General features: G+C 42.9%; 1 protein-coding gene across 15 annotated transcripts in view; it reads right to left on the bottom strand.

Annotated features, from left to right (window-relative positions):
* The window catches only part of LOC128104491 (peptidyl-prolyl cis-trans isomerase A-like), a 42,800-nt gene extending 23,070 nt beyond the window's left edge, over positions 1–19,730 (bottom strand). For 2 of the 15 annotated variants that reach the window (XR_008216030.1, XR_008216029.1), the window contains exons 1-2: positions 19,460–19,730; positions 18,922–18,993 (exon numbers count right to left, since the gene is read on the bottom strand). Coding sequence is in view for 4 of the 15 variants with exons in the window: in XM_052729435.1 (XP_052585395.1) it covers positions 19,460–19,584 (125 nt within the window). In the remaining 11 variants the exon portion in view is untranslated. Of the gene's footprint in view, positions 1–71; positions 3,663–4,039; positions 4,889–12,341; positions 14,848–18,921; positions 18,994–19,459 lie in introns of those variants that run through there. The other 13 variants (XM_052729433.1, XM_052729432.1, XR_008216027.1 and 10 more) reach the window with 13 other exon arrangements.
* Positions 19,731–24,236: the final 4,506 nt, after the last annotated feature.

Here is a 24,236-nt window from a genome sequence, read left to right on the forward strand (position 1 = left end):
GTCCTTGCTCCAGAGTTGTGCTTTGCACACAGTAGGTACACTGTATATTTGTTGGGTGGCTAATTTACTAGCTCTGGGAACACGAATACACAAATGTGTGTGTGTGTGTGTGTGTGTGTGTGTGTGTGTGTGTGTGTGTGTGTGTGTGTTGTTGTTGTTGTTGTCGGGACTTGAACCTGGGGCCTTGTGAGTGCTAGGTAAGCACTCTACCACAGAGCTCCAAACTCATGCAGGTTTTACAAACAGTTTTGCCAAATTATTTGAAGTGCAAACAACTTTTGTTAATGATACACAAAGATACCCACAAAGACAGATCAGAAAAAGGGTGCTTGGATTGTTTATTGCTGCCATAATATGAAATGAGCTACTACAAGTTAGAGATATACTCTAGAACAGCAAAAGATCTAGCTAGAAACTTTATCTGAACTGCTGTGGGATGGTCTGTGTGTCAAATGTGTTGCTGATTGGTCAATAAATAAATCACTGATTGGCCAGTGGCTAGGCAGGAAGCATAGGCGGGACAAGGAGGAGAATAAAGCTGGGAAGTGGAAGGCTGAGTCAGAGAGACACTGCCAGCCGCCACGATGACAAACAGCATGTGAAGATGCTGGTAAGCCATAAGCCATGTGGCAAGGTATAGATTTATAGAAATGGATTAATTTAAGTTGTAAGAACAGTTAGCAAGAAGCCTGCCACAGCCATACAGTTTGTAAGCAATATAAGTCTCTGTGTTTACTTGGTCAGGTCTGAGCTGCTGTGGGACTGGCAGGTGAGAGAGATTTGTCCTGACTGTGGGCCAGGCAGAAAAACTTTAGCTATACTGAACCAAGCCCTAGGCTATTGATTCAAGGCGGGACTCTTGGATCTCCCTGGGAAGGGGGAATAGAAGAGATTTCGTGAATGGACTTCAGGCAGGTGGCGATGGGAACATGAGAGATCAGGTTGTAGGGGCAGGGGTGGGGGAGTATTGAAAGATACTACTGGAAAGGGAGGAGGTGGATTTCAGGGTCAGGTAAAAACCTGGCACAAGGGAATCTCCCAGGAATCTACAAGGATGACCCCTGCTAAGACTTCTAGCAATAGTGGATATGTAGCCTAACTGGCCATTTCCTGTGACCAGGTAAGACTTCAGGTGGAGAGAGTGGGACACCAACCCAGCCACATTACCTTCAATCTGCACTCTGTCCTCCCTATTGGATATGCTGGGGTATGGTGGCCTACAGATTGAGGGAGTGGTCAACCAATGGCTGGTCTAGCTAAAACCCATACCAAGAGAATAAGCCCACCCTTGACTGGAGCACCAAGAACCATAGGCTGGATGGCCCAGAGACCTAGGATAGAACAAAACACGACTGGAGGGGAAAATGTCATGATGTCAATGTAATGATGCCTAGACTCATAGATCGGTGCCTAGCTCAGTTGTCACCAGAGAGGCTTCATCCAGCAACTGGTGGAAATAGATGCAGACCCACAGCCAAACATTGGGTAGAGCTGGGGGAATCCTGCAGAAGACAGGGAGAAAAAATTGTAGGAGCCAGAGGGGTCAAGGATACCACAAGAAAACCCACAGAATCAACTAACCTGGGCTTATAGAGGTTCACAGAGACTGAACTCACAACCAGGGAGCCTACATGGGACTGACCTAGGCACTCTGCATATATGTTACAGTTGTGTATCATGGTCTTCTTGTGGGACTCCTAACAGTGGGAGCAGGTGCTGTCTCCAACTCATTTACTGGCTTTTGGGATCCTACTCTTCATACAGGATCACCTTGCCTAGCCTTAAAACATGGGCAGGTGCTAAGTCTTATTGCAACTTGATATGCCATGTTTTGTTGATATTCATGGGAGACCAGTTTCCTGAACAGAAATGGAGGAAGAGTGGATTGGGGGATGGAAGCAGAGAAGGATGCGGAGAGGGACTGGGAGGAGAGGAGGGAGGGGAAACTGCAGCTGGAATGTAAAATCAATAAAGAAATTAAAAAGAACACGCTAAACCAGAATGGTGAGCTTCAGGGTCAGGTGTGAGAGAACCAGAGGATTTTACCCCCACCTGAGGGCCTTGGGAGAGGCTTTGGCTTCCAGGAGAGTACTCTTAAAGCACTCAGGGACCCTACACAGCACTCTCTCCAGGCTCAGAACATTGACTGCAAACACATTAAATAATTAAGAAACAGAGCAGGAGAGTTCATAGCATCCCTTGTGAAGAGCTGGTCAATGGGAGGAAATGGAGCATTTCTACTGGAGGGAAATGGAATAGCAGATGGGGAATCGGAACCATTCAAAGGAGTGTGCGCTTTGCACTCAGGAAACTAGTCAGAGAAAATGGGGGAGACAGAGAGGAAGAGGGAGGGAAAACAGTGGGAAGGATAAGAAGAAGGGGAGGGGGACGGGGTTCCTTTCTTTGAAACAACCAGATAGTAAGATGGGTTGAAGTCGTAGCTGCAACATTAAACCTGCACTGTACACCTCCTTGGCCTCTTTCCTAGGGACGATTCAGAGGTCTGTCAAGAGATGGGAAGCTACCTTGAAGAGGAAGCTTGTGTTTGACCACAAGCTGCAAGCCACTTTTCTGTTTCCAAGAACAATGTGAAAGGGGCGTGCAGGAGCCCAGGGTTCCTGAGGGACCTGGCAACTCTGAGGTATGGCGTATCTGTGGTTCAGTGTGGCCGCAGCTGCCTCTTGTGTACTTGTGTACATGTACACACAAACATGTATACACATGAATTTGCACACGTGTATAAATACACACATATATTTGTGTGTTCTACATATGTGCCTATGGCTGGATTACATGTGGACAAGCAGGTTTTATATACTGAACTGGGTTGCTGGCTGATGCTGCGCCATCTGAATCCCCCCCATCTCCACATGCAGCAGGAGGACCATTCTGTATTTAATTCTAGAGTTTAGACAGTACTGGGGATGGCAAACATCAAAGGGACCCTGGATTTTAAAAGTCAAAGTTTCTTTTAAAAATGTAAAATCATCCATGTCCTTGGATGTTCTCTCCAGCGTGGCAGTGCATGCTGGCCCTGAGCAGGGGCCGTCGACACAGCTTTGCTTCCAGCATGCTCTCTACAGTTTGTGCAGGTCCGAAGGGCTTGCTTCTCAGTCTGGCAGCCCTGATGTCCTGGGTGCATTCACACTTAGTCCCTTGACTGTCGTATTCAAGTCAATCTTCTCTACTCTCCGACCAAATCATTCTTTTCAGAGCTCAAGTTCAATCAGACTACATCTTGCATAGGACTCCCCAGTCCCCAAAGACAAGGTATGTAATTTCCCTTATCTGGCAACAACACTTTTTTATCACCCCCAAAACATGGCCCCCCCTCCTCTTTGACTTTTTCTTCTCTACCACACAGTGCACCCTACCCTCTCATTTCCTTTATTTTCATCTGACTACCCATGCATTTTTCCATCAACTTAAACACTTGGTAGACTTCTACACAAGCTTGGGAACCCAGTTCATTGCTCTTGTGTGTGGAGCACGGCGGATCTCCAATACCTCTCACACTTCTATGGTTCTCTGTGTCTGCCTCTTTCTTCTGTCTGGCGTGACACCTCTTTCTTCTGTCTGGACATGGGCTTAGGTTGCATCTTGATCGAATCCTAGCTCTTCTGTTTGCTATGTGGATTTCTTTTGGACTCTGACCTTTAGGTCTGAAAAAATGAGAATGTTCAGAGGGCCTAGTGACAGGGTTATTGGGGGTCTCAGTTCAGCTGAGTCAATGGTGTCAATAAATTTACTTATCACAGAGCCTAGAACACAGTAGGTATTCAATAAATATATTCCTACTTTTCAAAGATCTCTCTCTCTCTCTCTCTCTCTCTCTCTCTCTCTCTTTCTGTGTGTGTGTGTGTGTGTGTGTGTGTGTGTGTGTGTGTGTGTGTATTTCTCCTCTGCTTGAGATTGTGGAAGCCTAGAATACGACTGAAATATCTCGGCCACTCAAATGCTCTGGTAGTGCATGGCTGACTATGGGTTTCTGATTGCTGATGAAAACACAGCCCAATGGAAAGTCAGAAGATGTACCTACCTGTTTGATGGAATGGTGTGGTAGATTAGTGTGGATCCAAGAGTTCACACCTTGTAGTATATACTCATGACTTTTACGTTGCCTCAAAATTATTCCATTCCTTGGAAAGAACTGAGTACCATCACCTAGGTTTTGTGATCTAGGTATGTAAACATGAGATAACAATACAATGCCAAAGATGTAAAGGGCAGCATTGCTGAGAGATGGGAGTAGCTTTAATAGTGAAAACAAAACAAAACAAAACAAAACAAAACAAAGCACACCCAAGTCAGGTGAGGGATTATGACTGACCTTTGCTTTCTAAGACTTATTTCCAGGTCTGAATGGGGAGAATGAAGTTAGAAGCTTTTGTGAGTGCTGTTGTCCAACAGTGGTTTCCACAGGTTGAGCAGCCCTTGCCTTAATGTATTCGGGAGCATTTGCCCAGGACCTAGTCCAAATTCAGTTCCCTGTGTATGATCTCAAGTGCTCTGATTGACATTTCAGAGTCAGGTTTGTTTTAGAGTCTCATCTCTGTGACCTTCAGAACATACTCATCTCTGCTAAAAAATAAAAACAAAAAACAAAAAACCCAGCTCGAATGCCTACCTTGAAGAGCTTAACTGGACAAGGAAATGGTACATATCTAGTACAATGCCTGGTGCCAGCCCTGAGGGCTCCTTTCTCCTTGGAGCAGCACAGAGCACATTGCTATAAAGAGGAAGGAAGAACCAAGCTGAACCCCAGCTGGGCCCCTTGTGTGTCCACTCCAGAGGCTGAGCCTGCTGGCCCAGACAAACTTGTCTTCTTCCCAGAGTGTTTGATGGAGCACATCCAGTTCAAATTGTCAGTTGTCAGCACGTCCCAGAACTAGGAAAATATCAGAAGGAGTTATTGACTGTCTTATTGATTTAATCAGATACTTTTACACAAATTATAGTCCACAAAATCATGGTCTCCCTGTAGTCTTGAACAAGGCAGAGCGTCAGTGTAGCTTAGAGTGGAAAGTACTGCCATCACTACAGGTGGGGTCCAGAGGAGTTGAGATGAATTGGGACAAATGCAGGAAAAGCAGAGGGAGGGATTTGTTCAGAATACATTTTTCTAGTGCTAGAGACTGAGCCCAGGAGGTGCTCTACCGCTGAGCTGTTTCTCAGTCAAATGTGTTAGGAGAGGGAAGGCAGGAGAGGGCTTGTGGCAGGAACACTTTGAATAATATTACCTTAAAGGCAAGAAGAAACCTTTAAAATTTTTTGAGCAAGAAAATGAGGTATTTGGAGCTTTGCTTCAGGAAGATAACTCTGGCGAGAAGGTGAGAATGGAGTTCTTTGGGAGGAGACAGAACAAGTGGGGACCAGAATGCTAATGGGTTTTACTGCTTTCATCTGGAAAAGAGGTGATAAAAAGTTGTGCCTGGGCTCTGAGAGTGAGAACAACGGCAGACATATTGTAGCGCCCGGTCTGCAGCACTGTTGACTGACTAGGAGAAGGGAGAGGAGGAGTGAAGGTGATTCAGGCCTTCAGTCTGAAGAGAGTGTGTGAGTTTGCTGATTTAACACCCAGGGTATAAGCACATCTATCATTACCAACATATACTCATTTATTCCTCATGCAGATGTATGGGGGTATAGTCAGCTTTATGTTAAATAATATACGCCAGTAACAAAATATGCACACATATATGCATACCATACAAACATACATACACATATACATACACATATGCAACACACACATGCATGCATATACACATATACATACACACACAAAGGCACATACTCATATAAAAACACATATACACTGAGACATGACTATACACACATACACATATATACACATAGTTATATAGATAAACACATCAATACACACCTATATATACACACACATGTACCCTGATAAACATACACACCACACTGAATTTACTTTAACTGGATATGAAACGGCATACTCTAAAGTGAGGGTTTGAGGTTTTCACACTGGCAGGCGAGAAACTTCATGGCTTTGAAAAGACATGTTTGTCTGACTAATAGTAGGAGCTGCAGCGACTGAGTACATATGTGTCTCTATCTCATGCACTTTGTTTCCCTGGTCCTCACAGCAGTCTGCAGGTAGAGACCGTGAAGGACCACTCCCCAACCCACTCTCAGTCCCCTCCTCCCTTTCCTCACATAAAGACTGACCTTGCACTTAGGCGTGACCATAAAACCCATATCTGGACATGAGAACATGTACGGGAGTTTCAGGTGAGACGCTGGCTGCTTCCTGAGAGAAGGGACAGCGGGAGGTGTGCAGCTGGCAACCCCTCTGTGCCTGTTTGTGGCTTAACCGTGTCTGAGTGTGATAACTGAAGCCCCAGGCACCATTTTCCACCGTAAATGACAGGTACAATGAGGAAAGTGGATGGTCCTAGATGTCAGGAGCAGGGGACACAAAGGTGTGACCTTGTTGCAATGCTGAGTTACTGTACCAGCCTTGAACTCACTGTGTTAAGATTTTTTTTTGACAACTGCAAGCTCTCTTTTTGTTCCTTGCAGACAAACACACCGTGCTGTTCCGTGTCTTGCCCAAGGCCAAGCAAAGAAATGGTGGAATTGGGACTTTCACCCGTTATTCAAAGTGGTGTTATTAGCTACTTGTGATAGATCATAAGAAAGATATTTGGTCCTTGTCCCTGATTCCTGGCACGGAGTTGTTAACTCCTGGAATTTTCTGAGTGGGAAGGATAGTAGGAGCATGCTTTGTTTTAATGAAGCCACTTTCACGGAGCCATGAGAACCAGGATGGGGGCTAGTCATCAGAGATACCTCACCTTGATTAGAAGCTTGGAACATTCAGCATTATGCTGCCCCATCTTCTGGACAAGGGGAAAGTGTGGAGATTGAATTAATTATCAATCACTAATGATTTAATTAATTGTACCTGCATAAGAAAACTCCTTAAATAGCTCCACAAATTCCCAAATGATGACATTTGTTGAACTTTGGATTTGGTACATAGAGTCACGTGCTGGAAGGGGAAGAGCCATCACTCCAAGGGTCAAAGACTCCCACACTTGGAGCACTTCTAGACTGCCTTACCTTTCACCTGGCTACTCACTTATATCTCTTATAACAAACTAGTAACTGTATGTGGAGTGCCTTTATGACTTCTGTGAGCTCACTTGACAAACAGAACCTGAGGAAGAGGTTGTGGGGACCCCTACTTTCTAGCTATTGTCAGAAGTATAGCTGGCATGACACTTCTCATTTTTATCTTAAGTAGGGACACTTGTGAGGCTAAGTCCTGTAACTTTCAGGCAAGGTACAGAACTGAATTGTGTTTTTGGACACTATGTTTATCGAGAGTTGGAGAAATTAGTGGAGGGAAAATTCCCTCACATAGCTGGTGTCAGAAATGTCATCAGAAGAAACAACCCAACCCTACTCACACATTCTCTCTTCCCATATGCTGGAACTATACAGGGCATATTTTGTTGTGATGGGCACATGCTGCCCCTTCCATGGTGTCTACCTCTCTTTGTATCCACAGTGAATGAATCTTAGGTAAAATAGGACTCTGCTCCCTTATTCCCACTCTTGAGTTGTTCATGATACAGGGGAGGGGCTCATTCAACATTTTGGCCTGCTGATATTTTTTGTCTGAACTGGAAGCAAAGAATGTTTTTTTTTCCATCTTCAAATGGTAAAAAGAAAATCGTTAAAGATTATTTTGTGACTAGGAAAAATTATATGAATTTAAATTCAATTTCACTGAACATGAATGCAATTATACTGGAATGCAGTCATGCCCAATTACTTTGTGTGTTTTCTGGGGCAACCTTTATGCTATAGCCTCAGAACTGAACAGCTTGAAAAGCTCAAGATATTATTATCTGACTTTGGAGAGTATGGAGCCTGGGAGGGATTAGGCAAATGGACAAACCATTGTAGGTACAGGAAAGATTTCCCCACATAAGAGGAATATCTAAAGCCAAGTGTTCTCAAGATGTTTTCCCCTTTAAAAGATATTTTTACAAAAAAGACAAGGTTGGGCAGGGCATAATTTTTGAAACAGATGAGGGGGACCCACTTGGACACTGGGAAGGTAGAAAGCACTGTTAAAGTCTACTAAAAGTAATGTTGATATGAATAATAATTTCTTTCAGTTTATATTTATAAGCATATGAATAATAATTTCTTTCAGTTTATATTTATAAGCACTCTTTCTGATGGGCGTTTTCCAGTAAGTGAGCAGAGACTTGGGTATGAGACAGTTTAAGTCTCTTGCTGCTGGGGCCAACTTGAGCAAAAGAACTACCAGCCTAGCGACCAACTGGTCTACCCTCGTGTCCACACCAGGAATCTTGAACACTCCATAGATACCTTGAGACAAGAATTTGCAGCTGCTTTTCTCAGCTCTTGAAGATGTAGCCCAGGCCCATTTGAAACCAAGATTTTATTTTTGGTTTGTACAAGATTTTTTTCTTTCCTTTAAAAAAATGTTTCCGCCTTGATGAACCATTTCTACTTTGGTCAGAGGGTTAGAACTTCCTCTGGTGGGGGGATGACTTTGATGAATGGCATGGTCCTTAAGGGTCAAAAACACAAGTGATGTGATGGATGAGTTCACACGTACTTTCCCAGGCTGTATAAGCAGTTTGCTTAGACTCCTTCAGTGAGTTATTTGGGGGAGTTATTATTGCACTATCTCCCATAGTATTGTAACATCAAGTCCAATGGAGACTCTCAAGTGGTATTTCTTTGCCTACCTTAACTAGTGGTAGTTGAGCTAGTAACATGAAGGAAGCAGCAGGGACAGCAGAGGATGGTGGAAATGGGTGACAATGGCTATGGGCACAGTTTGAGCAAGCATGCTGCAGAGTAGGGCAGTAGCTTCAGGGACTGGGAAGACACTGGCTTTGTGGCCAAAACCTGATAGTCGAAGACCCTAAAGGCAGTACTCAAACTCAACACTCCCTGACACTGCCTGCCTCCCAATCCCCTATTCTGGGTTCCTTTCTTCTGAGCCCCAGGCCAGGACTTCTCAGTGTAAAGTGCTGGTGGCTGCTTCTTAACTGCTGAAGAAATGATGTAGTAGAGGCCTTGGTCTGGCGGCTGGACAGCCAAGGAAATGGTTGCTCAGCGAGGCCTGAGACCGACCACAGACAACACCCATGAGCCTGAATCTGTTTGGAAGTACTATATGGTACCACTGTAGCAGAAAGCTTGCTGATTCTCTTTGGGATCCTGTCCCTTGGGGTCCTGTCCCCATAGGAGTTGTGTGATTTCAGCTGTACCCATCACTTGGTTCCTAATGGATCTCTGGGTTCCCCCATCCCAAGCAGTGTCAGGCACTTGCTCCAATTGTACCCCAGCTTCTTAATCCTGTACCTCCAGGGGCGTTTGCCTCAAGTAGCAGCCATTGACAACCCAAGGAGCAATCCCAGAGTGGCCAGGGCAGGAAGAAGAAGGGAAATGGAACTTGAGAGGTGACAAGAGCTGATAAAAGGATAGCAGAAGCCAGAGCACAGAAGCCACAGGCTCTGGTCACCAAAAAGTTCCTAAGAGCGTTCACGTCTTCAGGGCCAAGGGTCTCGGCTCTGGGACTGACAGCTACACTACTGGCTGATGTCAAGGGGCAAAGGTTCCCTAGGCCTGTAGGTTATTGGCTGTCATTTCCTCCTGTCAAACACTGAGGGAGACACTGCTAGAGACCAGCACATCCAAAGGTTTCTGGGCACCCACAGTTTATGTCCGGGTAGATCAAAAGGACCCCATCCAGCTGATTGATGCCAGTTGGGGCTATTTATTAAGTTTAGTGATCTTTGCTCAGTGAATGCGCACATGAGAGATGGAACCACATACCTCCACACATTTGAATTCCACACAAATGGATAGAGAACAGATCAAGACTTCTTTTTAGTTTTTGGGTGCCAGGGATTGAACTCATGCCTTGAGCATGAGAAGCAAATGCTCCAATGTGGAACTTAACCCCTAGCCTTATGAATTCTTTTAATGTACATTATATCATTCCGAGTCCAGTGATTTTACCTGAGCAAACCTGATTGGCCTTTGAATTAAGGCCCTCAGAACCTGCCACACATTGGTGGTCAGCTGAAACTGTCACGTGCTTGTAGAATTCTGTGTGCAAATGGGACACCCCACTCAGATCCTGGTTCTGTCACATGTCTTGCTGTTCTCATGGGCGCCGTACATAATGTACCCATGGGGAACCACTGTTTTAGGATCCTGTCTTAAGATCCAAGAAGAATTTGGAAGAAGTGGTCATTGTGTCTGAACAAATTACTTGGAATATCCAGAAGGTTGGGGGAAGAAACCCTGTTCTTGATATCTCTGTGTGCTTTGTTTATGGAAGGAATAACAACTAAACAATGCTTATTGATTACCAGTGATGGCTTCATCTCCAAGCTATATGGAGAAACCAAGAGGCATGGCAGGGGAAAGGAATGGAAGATGTAAGTACTCACTACAGCTTCTAGTAAAGTCAAGTGAGACACCCTGCCTCAAAATGTACAGTGGAGAGGGGCAGGGGGAGACACCTGACATCAACTTCTGGCTTCTGATGTGCAAATATGCATACACATAAATCTTCAGTAAATTCTAAAAAGTATATATGGCATCAATATTATATTATATACCTATAATTTGCTAAAATTAAATACTGATTGCCAGCCGGGCAGCGATGGTACATGCCTTTAATCCCAGCACTTGGGAGGCAGAGCCAGGCAGATCTCTGTGAGTTCGAGGCCAGCCTGTTCTACAGAGCGAGATCCAGGACAGGCTCCAAAACTACACAGAGAAACCCTGTCTTGAAAAACCAAAGCCAAAAAAAAAAAAAAAAAAATACTGATTGCCAAACAGAAAGCAATCTTTCATTCATATGGAAAAATTAAAGGGCCTTTTTCTTAAATAACTCAGAGGAGAAATAGGGAACTATTTTAGTAGATAACAATAACAAAAACATCCTTTATCAAAATCTGTAGACACAGCCCGTAAGAGATGGTAATTCAGGATGACTGTCTCTCTCTCATCATTGTGTGACTTTACCTGGGAAACATGAGCAAGTATCTGTCCTTTCGCTCTAGATAATGCACCAACAATAGCCCAGGGCTAGCTTAGTGAAGCCTAGTTTATCAGGGTTCCTAACAGAACCATGGGGAGGAGTTACAGGGGCCTGGGTAACTCAAGGGCCGCTGTGCTGCCACAAAGCCCGCCCAGCATGAGTGACAACGCATGAAAGCTCCACCCTTGCCAAACTCGGAGGCAGCCCCACAGAGTCTTGGCTCTTGCTTCTACATCCTTGGAGGGCTCACAGGTCTTCTACGTTTCCTGAGCTTCCCTTTCTCTTCAGGTGCTAATGTTTCCATTCAGAGGAAACAGCTACATCAGTGGTATTCAATCTTCCTAATCCTGCAACCTTTAATACAGTTGCTCATGTTGTGGTGACCCCCGCAGCCATAAAGCTATTTCCGTTGCTACTTCCTAGCTGAAATTTTGCTACTGTTATGAATTGCAATGTAATTATCCATGTTTTCCAATGGTCTTAGGTCATTGAGGTCAAATGACCCACAGATTGAGAACCACTGAGCTACACAATAACTATGAGAACAGATTGCTTCTCCAGGCAGAGAAATGTTTAACAAGGTTATGACACACCTTGATCATGGATTCCTAGCTTCCGGAATTGTCTGGCAATACATTTCTGTTGCCTAAGTCATCCAGCCTGTGGTCTTTCACGATAGAAACTTTAAGAAACCAATGCCCAGTTAAAGCCATAGACAGAGAAAAAAAAATGTTACCAGTTCCCCTTTGTGGGTTTTTAGTTTCATTGACAAAATAATTCAAAAATGGACTTGAAAGGAAGCTCGAGGTCAATTGTATCTAGCTTGAGAGAAAAACAACAGGGCAGGCAAGCTGCTCAGGGGAGGAAGATGCGGAAGAGAAAGAAACCCACAGCATTTGTGAGCAGCCACAGAGAGGATATTGGGGATGGAGTCACGTCAGAGAGGTGGGGGAGGGGCGAGGGAGGGAGAGAAAGAAGGGAGGGAGGGAGAAAGAAAGAGAGAGAGAGAGAGAGGCTTCGAAGAAAAAGGTTGTACTTTCTCAGTAACTTGGAAGAGCCAGCAGACGAGCACTGCACCACAGAGGCTTTTCAGTGGCTGCATTGAAGGTGGGGCTTCCAGGAAGGACACGCCCATTTTCTCGGGAAGGGAGTAATTATTCCTCCCATCTCTTTAGCATGGTTTTAGGTGGACTGTTTTTTTTTTTTTTTTTTTTTTTTTTTTTTTTTTTTTTTTCTGGCAGGAGTGGGGATGGGTGGAAGGTAGGGTGTGATGTCAGAGATGAATTCCTGGCCCGGTGATTGACAGGCCAAGCTGAATTAACTCTTGAGAGGTCATAGAATATAATGTTCTAATCTTGGAGCAGATCAGATGTCACGTCTTCACCCAGGGCCAGAGGTAGATTTTACTCTTCTGATTAGGAGGAAATAGATTTCCTTTAATGTGCCTCAACATAGCCTTGCTATCCATCCTCAATGGCCTCTGAGGCTACTGTGACATTTAACCATTAAGAGTTGAGATCCTAAAATCATCTAGGAGATGGGCTGAACCTGGGGAATTGACGAAATCCATTTTTACCCTGAAGATCCGGATGTTCAGTTCCTAAGCTGTTTGCAGGAAGGGCTGAGTGTCTGGATTAAAGCTCAGGTCACACTCTCATACAATGGTAGGTGCTGCCTTAGGGGAAGACAGGTAAGAAGCCAGAGACCCCTGCTGACAGTCCTGGCCTCTGTGAAGGACCAGGGACATTTCCTGCTTCTGGACAAGGACAAGAACCCATCCCTTTTGGGGTCCCTAAACTGTACAGTCAATTTTTCTCTTGTCCTCATCAAAACTACCACCTTAAATAACAAAGTGAGAATTTGGAAAAATAAGTTACAAACTTATTTTTCCAAATAATTTACAAACTTGGAAAAAAAAAAAAACCAAAACCTACCAAAATAAATCGAAAGATACCAGAAGGAAATTGTTAGTAATGTCAAAACTGGGAACCAATTATAAAACAGATTGACAGTACTTCAAAAGTCCAATCTCATTAGATAAGGCAATAAAGAAAGAGGAAATGCTGAAAGAGAGAGCCAACAAGGTAAAGGTAACAATTTAAAACTATAAGAAATCACTTGGTTCAGATTTAGGCAGATGTGAAAATCTAAATGATATGACTTCTTGGTCAATAATAACCATTAGAAGAGGTAAATTGTCTGTGTAAACTGACTTCCATATAGGAATTGAAGAAAGTGAACCAAAAATGGCCTTCCTTCCAAGGATGGTACCAAAGAAAAATTTCTGCAACTTCAAAAGAGCAAAAAGTTCCAAAGTTTCAGCACTGGTTAAAATGCTAAAATGCTTCTTAGTGTGGCAAGGTGTCCCCTAAAAGCTTAGAGTATCTTTACTGGGGAAACTGACATTCTAGTTACAGGCAAGGGCAGATTAGCAGTGTCCACCACTGTCTCTTATTACTGAAAATTATACTGGGTGGACTCTTGAATTCAGAATGGCCAAAGAAACAGACAGTAACAGTCTGACTGAGAGACTGAAACTGTCCCTGTCTGCAGGTGACATGACTGCCTATACATCAGACAAGCTGATTGCAGAGCTCACTCGAAAAACAGTGAGAAAATACAATGCTAAGAATTAGTCTTATCAGATATAAGAACATATAAAAACTTGATAAGGCAAGATAGCTACATTAAATAAACAGACATGCTCAGGAATATGAAAAATAGATCAATTCTGTGGTGATTCAAAACTCAATAACGAGGATGTCACAAATTAGAGAATAATTCAGAAAGTGAAACTGGAAAACTTGGAAATATTCCAAAGCTATCAAATTCTTGTTCTGGCTGGTGTTGTCAAGTTGACATGAAGTAGAGTCATCTGAGATTTGAGAACTTTAACTGAGGGGTTGCCTTTGCCACATTGCCTAGAGGGATGCATGTGGTCCATTTCCTTGATTAATTATTGATGTGGATGGTGCCACCCTTGGGCAGGTGGGTCTGTTGTATAAGAAAGCAGGCTGAGCAAGCCATGAGAAAGCAAGCCAACAAACAGCGTTCCTCGATGGCTTCTGCTTCGGTTCCTACCAGGTTCCTGCCCTGACTTCACCACAATGACTGATGGTGATGTGGAGATTTAAGCAAAATAAACCTAAGTTGCTTCTGATCTTGGTGATGATTACAGTGATAGAAAGCAACCTAGGACAGATTTGAATGTTAACTGTGGATATGAAAATATAAAGAGGAAACACAGAAGAATTTTCTAGAAGCCGTACAAGAAAAGATTGACAGCAGAGATACCAAGAAGAATTGTTGTATGTGTGGATCTGAGTTGAGGGCACCCGATGAGATTTCCAGGTTGTTGTGTCCCAGGACAAAACATTGAACCAGGCACTCATAGTGGTGCGAACAGAGACACTTTATTAAGAAAAGTAAAGGCACTCCTGGCTTTGGGAGTTGGCGAGTGAGCTGGGGAAAGACATGCTCAAAGGCATTAGCCAGGAGGCTTATGGCCCTTATAGGTGGTTTGAATAGTACCCACCTTCTCTCAAAGTTGTATACAGAGAGCTCTTTCTCAGACATACTTTGTTACATGTTGCCCAAGTGGGGAATATATATTAGATTTACCAGAGTGGCTTACAGACTGTGGTCCAGCTAGTCTAACAATGACTATCTCCTGATGGCAAATCCAAGAATCCAATAGTTGTTCAGTCCACGGGGCTGGATGTCTCATCTGGTCTTCAGCATATGTCAGAATCCTGAAGAAGTAGTCTCTAATGCCAGGGAAGGAATGTGTCAGCAGCAGATATGTAACCCTGACAATGAGAGTGAGGGCAAGCAGGCAAAAAGCAAAAGCCATTTTCTTCCACATCTTTTATCTCGGTTGCCACGAGAAGGTGTGGCCCAGAGTTCGGGCAGGTCTTCCCACCTCAAATGATCCAGTCAAAAAAAAATCTCTCACAGGTATGCCCAGCTACTTAGACTTTTAGTTAACTTCAAATGTAGTTAAGTTGCCAAACAAGAATAATCATCACAATGGGGTTCTTTCATATTTTACTCTTGAGGTCTGTCTTTCTCCTGGCAGAAAAGGAGACTGAAACTTGCTATTCTATCCTAACAGTAAGTGAAAACCTAAACAAATTCTTAAAAAATCAACAACTCCTCTTAGATTCTAAGAGTCTTAAGATCATGGGCCAAATCATTGTCTGCAGATCTGGGAAGACAGAGAATCACAGTTCACTAACGTTTAAACTCATGGATGGAAACCTCTAGAAACCAGTGCTTAGGGGAGAAAAATCCAACTTACAATTGACCAATTGCTGTAGAGTCTCTTTGAAATATATTTGAGAATAAGCTCTAGTGACCCAATAACAGGGGAGGGGAGCACATTTTCAGGTCACTTTTACTTTCAAGAAGCCAGCTAGGTTCTCACAGTGAATTCCAGTGCTTCTGTCATGGAGGAGAGACATACCCTAGTTCACTCTGCTCTAGCAAGATATGCCTTCAGAAGGTCTTGTGGCCACATCCTGATCTGCTGGGGTTTACTCAGAACACAGCTGCCTAGAAATTGTAAATAGCCAATCCCAGCCCACTCTACCTGTCCTGTGCCACTCAGGTGTGTCACAGCTCCCTGACACAGGCTCCGTGAAAGTAGGAGAGCAAACTCTGTGTACTTTGGGCTTCAAGTGATTAAGTCTATGCCAAAATAAAGTCACTAGTGGTGACAAATAAACTGTACTGGTGGAGTATACTGATACTGGAAGAGGCTGTGCATATTTGAGGGCAGGGATATATAGGATGGCGAATCTTTGTACCTTTCTCTCAATCTTTCTATTAACATACAACTCTAAAAAAGCAAACCAAAACTAAAACAACAAAACAACTCCCTATGGTAATTTGAAGAGAATGGCTTCCATAGGCGCCTATGTTTGAATGTGTAGTCAATGGGGAGTCTTTTTTGGAAGGATTAGGAGGTGTGGCCTTGTTGGGGTAAGTGTGGCATTATTGGAGGAGGCATGTCACTGGAAGTGGGCTTTGAGGTTTCTAAAGCCAATGGCAAGCCCAGTCTTTCTCTCCATCTGCTGCCTATGGATCAGGGTGCAAAACTCTCAGCTACAGCTCCAGCACCATTCCTGCCTGCTTCCTGCCTCTGAAACTGTAAATCAGCCCCAATTAAATGTCTTCTTTTGTAAGAGTTGCCTTGGTTTTGGTGTCTCTTCATGTTAATAGAACAGTAACTAAGACATAACTCAAAAACAAATAACAAAAGTCATCCTAAAATAAACCCATAATAAAAATCTCTGGATAGGGAAAAATAAGGAAATAACAAAATGGGACCAAGTATTTGCATATTTGCAACTCAATAAAGAAATAGGCAAGTACATCTTTTCTCTCTTATAATTCAATGATGTGTTTATCTAAGTTGTTCTATTACTAATAAAGACTTGGGAGTCAAATATTGGGGTGAAAACCTGATAGATCGAAGAAGTAGTAGAAGAGCAGTCAGCTGATCTTCTCTCTACACTTCCCAGATCGAAGAGGAAGTCCAAAAAGCCTGAGAATCTCCAAGTCCCTCCCTATTCCTGTGCCTCTCTACCTATATTTTGGGTCCTCCATATACTCTATGACTGATTCTTGTCAGCTAGTCACTGGCTCTGCTCCCTGATTCAAGGTTAACTTTATTGGTACAGTCTTGGGGAGTCACAATACAATCAAATATCCCAAAATGAATAAATAATGAATTAAAATTTGGACTAAGGATATGAGGACCTTTCTTTAAAGAACATATTGAAATGATCAGCTACACACATAAAGAGATGCCCAACATCACCAACTATCAGGAAGTACAGATGGATGTCACCGTGAGAGATCACTTCATACCGAGTATGATGGCTTGAATATAGCAAACAAAAAACAATCAGTCAAAGAAACAAACAAACAATAAGAGAGTTGATTTGGTGAAAGTTTGGAGAAATTAGAAACTTCATTTAGTTCTGATGAGAGTATAAAATGCCTCAACTATATAAGGATATAAAGACAGGGAGAACAATGCCTTGATCTGGGAACACAAAAGGAATAGGTAAAGAGCTCTAGAAGGATGGTGGAGAGTTGGGGGCTGATAGGTAAAGAATATGTGCTTTTCATTTTCAGGGTGAAGACAGTGCTCTGAGGTTGATCGTGGTTATGGCTCTACAACTCTGGACACACTGAAATACTTTGTATTGTACATTTTAAATGGGTAAATTTTATGGTTTTGAATTATATTTATCAAAAACTAAAGCTTTTGTATTATAAAACATCCGTGTTTATGCTAACATCTGAAATCATCTTGGTGGATGGAATAAAACCATCTTTAGTGGTCACACCCCAGTAAACACAAATTGTGTAAGTAGAAGCCACATAGGGATGCGCTTAGCAAAGCTCTTTTAAGTAAGGCTCATCATGAGGAAGCAAAGAATTCTGCAGCATGGCACTTCCGTGGGACAAAGTAATATCAGTGTCCTTCATGGGGAAAACAACACCACTGTTCTAGACTGAAAGAGAAGGAATGGATATGTCAACTAAATTCAGAGTATGACCGTTGAGTGAATCCTAAATCTTAAATGTTGAAAACAAGGGACCAAATTCAGAAAGTTCTTTTTGATACTTTTATCTTGTGGCGTATTGCCTCCCCTTTTCTGTAAGCTTTAGTGACTCAGATTTCACAGTGAGGTCTTTGATCTATTTGCTGTTGGTCTTTGTGTAGGGTGATAGATAAGAGTCCAATTTCATTTGTCTGCATGTAGACATCACATCTCATTTTCCCAGCACTATTTGTTGACAAGACAGTTGATAAGCTACCGTGGGTGGCGGAACTCTCACAAGACCCCTAGATGGAGAGCTACAGACAGTTAATGACTGCTGAGGGAGGGAGATTAGTCTTCTCCGGGGATAGGCCACTGAGTTGGTTATTCAATACCAAATGTTCAGTTCTAAAAACATATACACATGAGCAACACTAAATGGACTCGGCAGGTGATATTTATGCATTTGTTCACTTATAGAGAGATTGGTTTGCATATATATGTAATAATATTTAAAGAAAAAGAGGCCATGAATTTGAAAGCGGAAGCAGGGAAGGAATTGGAAAGAAAAGAGAGATGGGAGGAAATGATGCAAATGTAGTAAGGTACACAAAATATTTTAAAAATTAAGAGAAAAGAAGCAATAATGACACAGAAGAATGAAGGAAATGTGAACATAGACTAAATGTTTCGTAATAGTGCCAATATTCAAGCTTAAGTAAGATAATGTTATTTGTATATGGGAAGATGCTCTTGTTTTTAGTGCAAATGCACTTAAATGTTAAGGAATAAAGTTTCGTGTTTGTCACCTGTCTTAATACACAAACACAAAGTAAAAGTGACCAGTTAGCAGTGAGAGAATCTCCAACAGGTAAAAGGTGTGCATGTGTTTAGGTCTCTGTGGATTTTACATAGTTTAAAACAGAAAGCTGGGAAATGAGTTAAAATAAAGAATTAAGAGAAGGACTAACTGAAGCAATGGCAGCTTTGGGCCTCAGCAAATAAGGCAATTGTCCCAATCTGTGGCTTAGTGTATGCATTTCACTTGACTATATACACACAGCACTTAAAAATCACTACTGATCTATCAACGGGGTTGGCATTAAAAAGAAAACTTATGAAGTTAAGTGAGAATACAGATCAGACACCCACACACTTTAGCTTGAGTGAAAAATCAGAACAAAAGGCTTAGGAAATGGCATGTCAATATCTGATGAGGTTGCTCTATGACCCACCATTCCATTCTCAATTATATACTGGATAGAAGTCTATATGGTGACGTACCGACATGTCCAGGGTACTCTCTGCAGCCCTGTTTCTCTCAGCTTCTACAGACAACAATTCCTGCATCCTTCACTACAAGAATGGATGAGTACGTTATTTTCACATAATAGCATACAATAGACAATAAAAATGAATGCATTGCTGCTTTACAGAACAACATGGGCAAATTCTACAATCTCTGTCCAACAAGAGGCTGAAAAATCGAGACACAAAAGAAATACATATATTTCTTTCAAACACTGAAATTTCATTTGTTATAGGTGAGAACCATGGTTTCTTTTAAGGCATAGTAATGAAAAGGAGGGGGAATGAGAGGGGTGATAATCTATCCTATGTCACTATCTGGATTTCTAGAGCCATGAGTAAGTTTGCTTTGCAAAAATTCTGTCAATTAAAGCAAATAATAATCCAGAGGCAGAAGGATTGCTTAGTGGTTAAGAGTGCACACACAAATATAAACATACATCAACAAAAAATAGAAATAGTTCAGTTGGTTGCAGGTGTCTGATTCAATGGATGCACAATTCGGGAATCTTACCAGAAAGAATGTAGGCTCAGATTTTGGGTGTAGCTCTTCCATTCTGCCTCTACCATGGTCAGGATGTGCAGTCCTCCCATGTTGTAGTTAATAGGCACTAATAGACTCTTGCTAGAACATGACATTTATCTCCTTCTCATTTGTACCATACAAATGAAGTTAAAATACTGACACCCTGTTGGCTCAGAGGCAAGCTAGTTCCAACGTGTCCCACTTTCTCTTGCTATTCAGCATTCAGAGTGGATTCAGAACAACAAATGCCTGGCCCAGTTTGAGAACACTGCCTGGTCCTCTGGTCCACGTCAGGGCTTGTTCTTCCAGTGAGTGCTGATTAAGGGTTCTTCCACCCTTCCTACACAGATGTACCAAGTGCCTCAAGTGGCTATACGAGCTGTGCCAAGTTCTTTCAAGGCCAAGGGGATGCAGTGGGAAGGAGGGTGGAAGAGAACTGGAAAGACTCTGGCTTATATATTTCAACCCTACTAAGATAGGAACCGGGAGAGCCACAGAACTATATCATTAGGGGTTACCATGGCAAGAGGCCTGGACACAGAGCCAGAATTCTGACTCGGCACCATACCTGCGATGTGACCTTATTCCGGAGTATCACATTTTATTGTCTCCAAACCCAAAGAGCCCTTCAGATGCCCTTGAAGGTGTCATTTCCTGATAGCTTGAATTATGATCTTCAAGGATTTTTGTCTTCATCAGTGAAGTGGGGAGAGTGATTCCTGCTATTCTGTCTCCCAGGGATGTTGGAAAAGGTGTGGAGGTTCCCTTAGTTGGAATAGACTGGGCTTGGAAGCTGCTTCCTAGATTTTCAGCAGCATAATCATTAACCATTAACCTCACTTTCTTTTATGGCCCTTTTCATAGGCTGCGTTTAGTTGGAGCCATTATCTTACATTAGCTGGCCTTTTAAGGTCTGTTCATCGCACAGAAAAGAGGCAATTCAGATTAATCATATGGAACCCACAGAGCAGTTTTCTACTGGCTGTTGGAGAGGGCTGGGTCCTCCCATGTTGATTCTACCGTCTCTCTCCATTTTCACTTGCATCAAATGGCTTTGGGAGAGTGATATACAGATAAATATATACATATGGGTATGTACACACACACACACACACACACACAGAGAGAGAGAGAGAGAGAGAGAGAGAGAGAGAGAGAGAGAGAGAGAGAGAGAGAGAGAGAGAGAGAGAGAAATCTCTCCCAAGGTTAACTGTAAGTACTGTCTATAGAGATAGGAAAGAATCGAGCTGTTCCTCTTTGTGAGGGTGGCCAGGGACCAGGATACCCTTGTGAGGGACTTGATAGACCATCAAAGGAGTGTGGATCAGGGTTGCTGACATCAGTGCTCTTCCTCTCTTGGGTTCATATGGCTTCAGGTAGCTTCAAACCCTTGTAGTTTCTCTGGGGTGGAGAAGTCTCAAAGGATGCCTACTCTGAAGGGATGGACAAGAGCAAGCAGCTCCTCCCTCAGAACAAATTGGAAAAGCCATCATACTGCTTACCTGTAACTGTGATGAGAGAGAGGGAAATGGGGGGAGGGAGGGAGGGATAGCCCTCGCTTTCCATATAGCTCTGTGTCTCATGTATATATACATATATATGAGAGAGGGAGAGACTTTATGATGCTAATGTATTAATGACAAAAAAAAAAAAAAATCCGGGAGGACTGGGAGAGTAAACATGCCAGATGGAGGGCCTGGCTGTATGAGATCCAGTAACTTCTCACATGAAGTGGACAGCATCCCATTGAAATCCTTGGAGGCTGCGCCAAGTTCATTATGCCCCCCAAACCTTCATGTTTATCAGATCCTTAGAATAGGACTTTCGTTTGAAATAGAGTCTTCACAGATGAAATTAGTTTAGTAAGGATGAGGTTGCGGTGGATTGATCTGGACCCTATCCTCATGATGGACATTTTAATAGGAAGAGGAACATTTGGGTAGAGAGGAAGACACACAGGGAAGATGGCTGTATGAAGACAGAGAGTGTAACAAAGGTGATGTACACACAACTGAGGAATGCCAACTGTCAATGGCAGCCATGGTAGATTACAAAAGTGCAAAGAAAGATTTGTCCCTAGATCTTTTGGAGGGAGGGAAGCTCTGCTGTCATCTTGATCTTTGGACTTGCAGCTTCCACATTAGTGAGAGAATAACTTTCGTGTTGTAAGACACCTTGGTTGTGGTGGGTTTTGATGGTGGCCCTAAGAAATGAACACAAAGGTCAGGTGGTGGTGTTTTCTGTGACTCTGCATAGAGTGTGTGGTGTGCTTCACCAACACAGTGCTGAGCTCTGGTTTGTTTCACCAGCAGCCTGGCCCCAGATAGAAATCTCCATTCAAAGGTCCCTGTTCAGGGATGCACCCATGAAATCTGAACGTTATGGCTGCCTAAACGAGACTTGCACACACAACGACAACGTCAGTTGACATTCCAATGTCAATGGGGGAAATCTAACAGGGCCCCATCCCTAGAAGAAGAGCTACAGGCAATTCAGAGCTGCCAAGAAAGGGAGAGTCAGTTGCCTCCTTGGCTAAACTTTCCAGTAGATCATCTAATACTAAGTGGTATGCTCTAAACACATAACATACAAGAAATACTAAATGGACTCAGGAGGTTATATTTATGAATACATATGTATTCACATGTATATGTAACAATAATTAAAGAAGAAGAGGTGATAAATTTGAGAGAGAGTGGAGACATGGGAGGAGTTGGGAGGAAGAGAAGATGGGGTATAAATAACATAAGTGGCGTAAATATTGTACTCATGCATGAAATTCTCAAAATAGTGTAAAATAAAACAACAACAGAAGGTCCCTGTTCCATAGAAGAAGGGCACTGCTGATTACAGACAAGGCACCACTGGGTCTGTTCCCAGCCCCGTGGACATACCTGTTTTGCCTCCCCTCTGTGCTCCATTTTACACTCATTCTTGGAGATCTTGTGGTTGATTCACACAGACCTTAAAGGCCTCTGGTCCCTAGTGAATGCTCCACTTTTCCCCAAAGTTGTGGTGATTTGAATGAGAATGGCCCCTATAGGCTTATATGTTTGAATGCTTGGTCCCAGTTAGTGGAACTGTTTGGGAAGGATTAGGTGTGGCTTTGTTGGAGGAAGTGTGTCACTAGGAGTGGACTTTGAGGTTTTAAATGTTCACACTATTGTCAGTTCTCTCTCTCTCTCTCTCTCTCTCTCTCTCTCTCTCTCTCTCTCTCTGTGTGTGTGTGTGTGTGTGTGTGTGTGTGTGTGTGTGTGTGTGTGTGTGTGTGTCTGTCTGTCTCTGTCTCTCTCTGATGCTAGAAAGCTGTTTTGTGGGTCTGCTGGTGCATTGATCTTGGTCTTCTAGCCTCCAGAACATACAAGTCTATAGTTTAAGTCACCCAGTCTATGGTAATTTGTTATAGTAGCCTGAGCTGTTTTCCTATCAGCTTAATCCTACTCACTCTCATTCTCCCTCCCTCCTAGCTATTCACATATTTTAAAAGCTTTTTTAATTGGTAAACTTTTTATATAAAAGGTTTACTAGTAAATATTTTAGATTTTGTGGGCCATGACTGCTATGTCTTGTGGTAGCAGTCATTGGTAGTATTTGAACAAATGAGTGTAACTATATTCCAATGAAACATTTTCAATGAATTTCTGAAATTTGAATACTGTATCATTTTTACCTGCAATGAAATATTCTTCCTCTGATGTTCCAATGAGGCAAAACCCACTGAGTTTGTGGGGTACACACACAAAAAAGATAGAGACTGTATTTACTATCTCCTGGGAAACTTTCTCCCTCTTCTTCAAGACAGTCTTTGCATTATGATATTCCATTGTGGACGCTCATCAAACAAGTATTGAGCACCCGTGATGGCCAGGGGGCAAGCTTGTATCAGATGCTGTGACATGCTCTGAAAAAGACATGGTATTTGGTCATGAACCTGGGCAGAATTGGAGGTAATTCCAAGGCTCCTCCTTTTTACAAATCCCCGGCAACCTTCAGTCATGGAGATGTGTGTTTCCATCTAAACATCTTTTGCATATTTTGCTCCTGTTATATGCTTAGTGCACAGTGGGACCGAAGACTCAGTTTAGCACATTCTGATGGCCTGCTGGCCTTTGGATTTTTTTGAGTCTCTTTTATGTCTCATGACCTCCTGTTCTTCTGGAGCTCATGGGAGCTCAATACTTGTTTGATGAGTGACCGTGGTGGTGGAATATAAATTCGAAGACTGTCTTGAGAAAGGAGAAAGTTTCCAGGGGCTTCCTGTCAAGCTGTACTCCCCATCCTTAGCCCACAAACTCCGTGGTTTTTGCCATGTTAAGTAGTTGGACCATCAGAGGAAGAATATTTTATTGCAGGCAAAAATGATAAGGTATTCAAATTTCAGTATCCATGGATAAAGTTTTATTGGAACACAGGAAGTAGACAAAGTATTTTCTTACTAAGATCATTGACCTGTTTATTGAAGAACCACAGGCTTTTAATTTATAGGATGCTCCTAAACTACTTCTACAGTAGTTTACATCCCAACTCAGGAACACTTGGAGAGCTGCAGGGCTTCTGTTGGTCGATTTCCTCATCTGCTCGGTGCAGAGACACTCTGGTTCCAAGGGAGCTTGTGCTGCCTGTTGGAGGGGAAGATGAGTGGCCCAATAGTGCAGTTCAGTGGAGAATCCAGATTTCAGGTGGTAATAAAGAACAAGGAAAGTCTGTCTACCCCATGAGCTCCAACCAGATGCTCTCGGGCTTGGAGGCTAGAGATGCATGAAGT

The sequence above is a fragment of the Peromyscus californicus genome, unplaced genomic scaffold, assembly GCF_007827085.1.
Source record: "Peromyscus californicus insignis strain IS unplaced genomic scaffold, ASM782708v3 Scaffold_8__1_contigs__length_139910024, whole genome shotgun sequence".
NCBI classification, from domain to species: domain Eukaryota; kingdom Metazoa; phylum Chordata; class Mammalia; order Rodentia; family Cricetidae; genus Peromyscus; species Peromyscus californicus.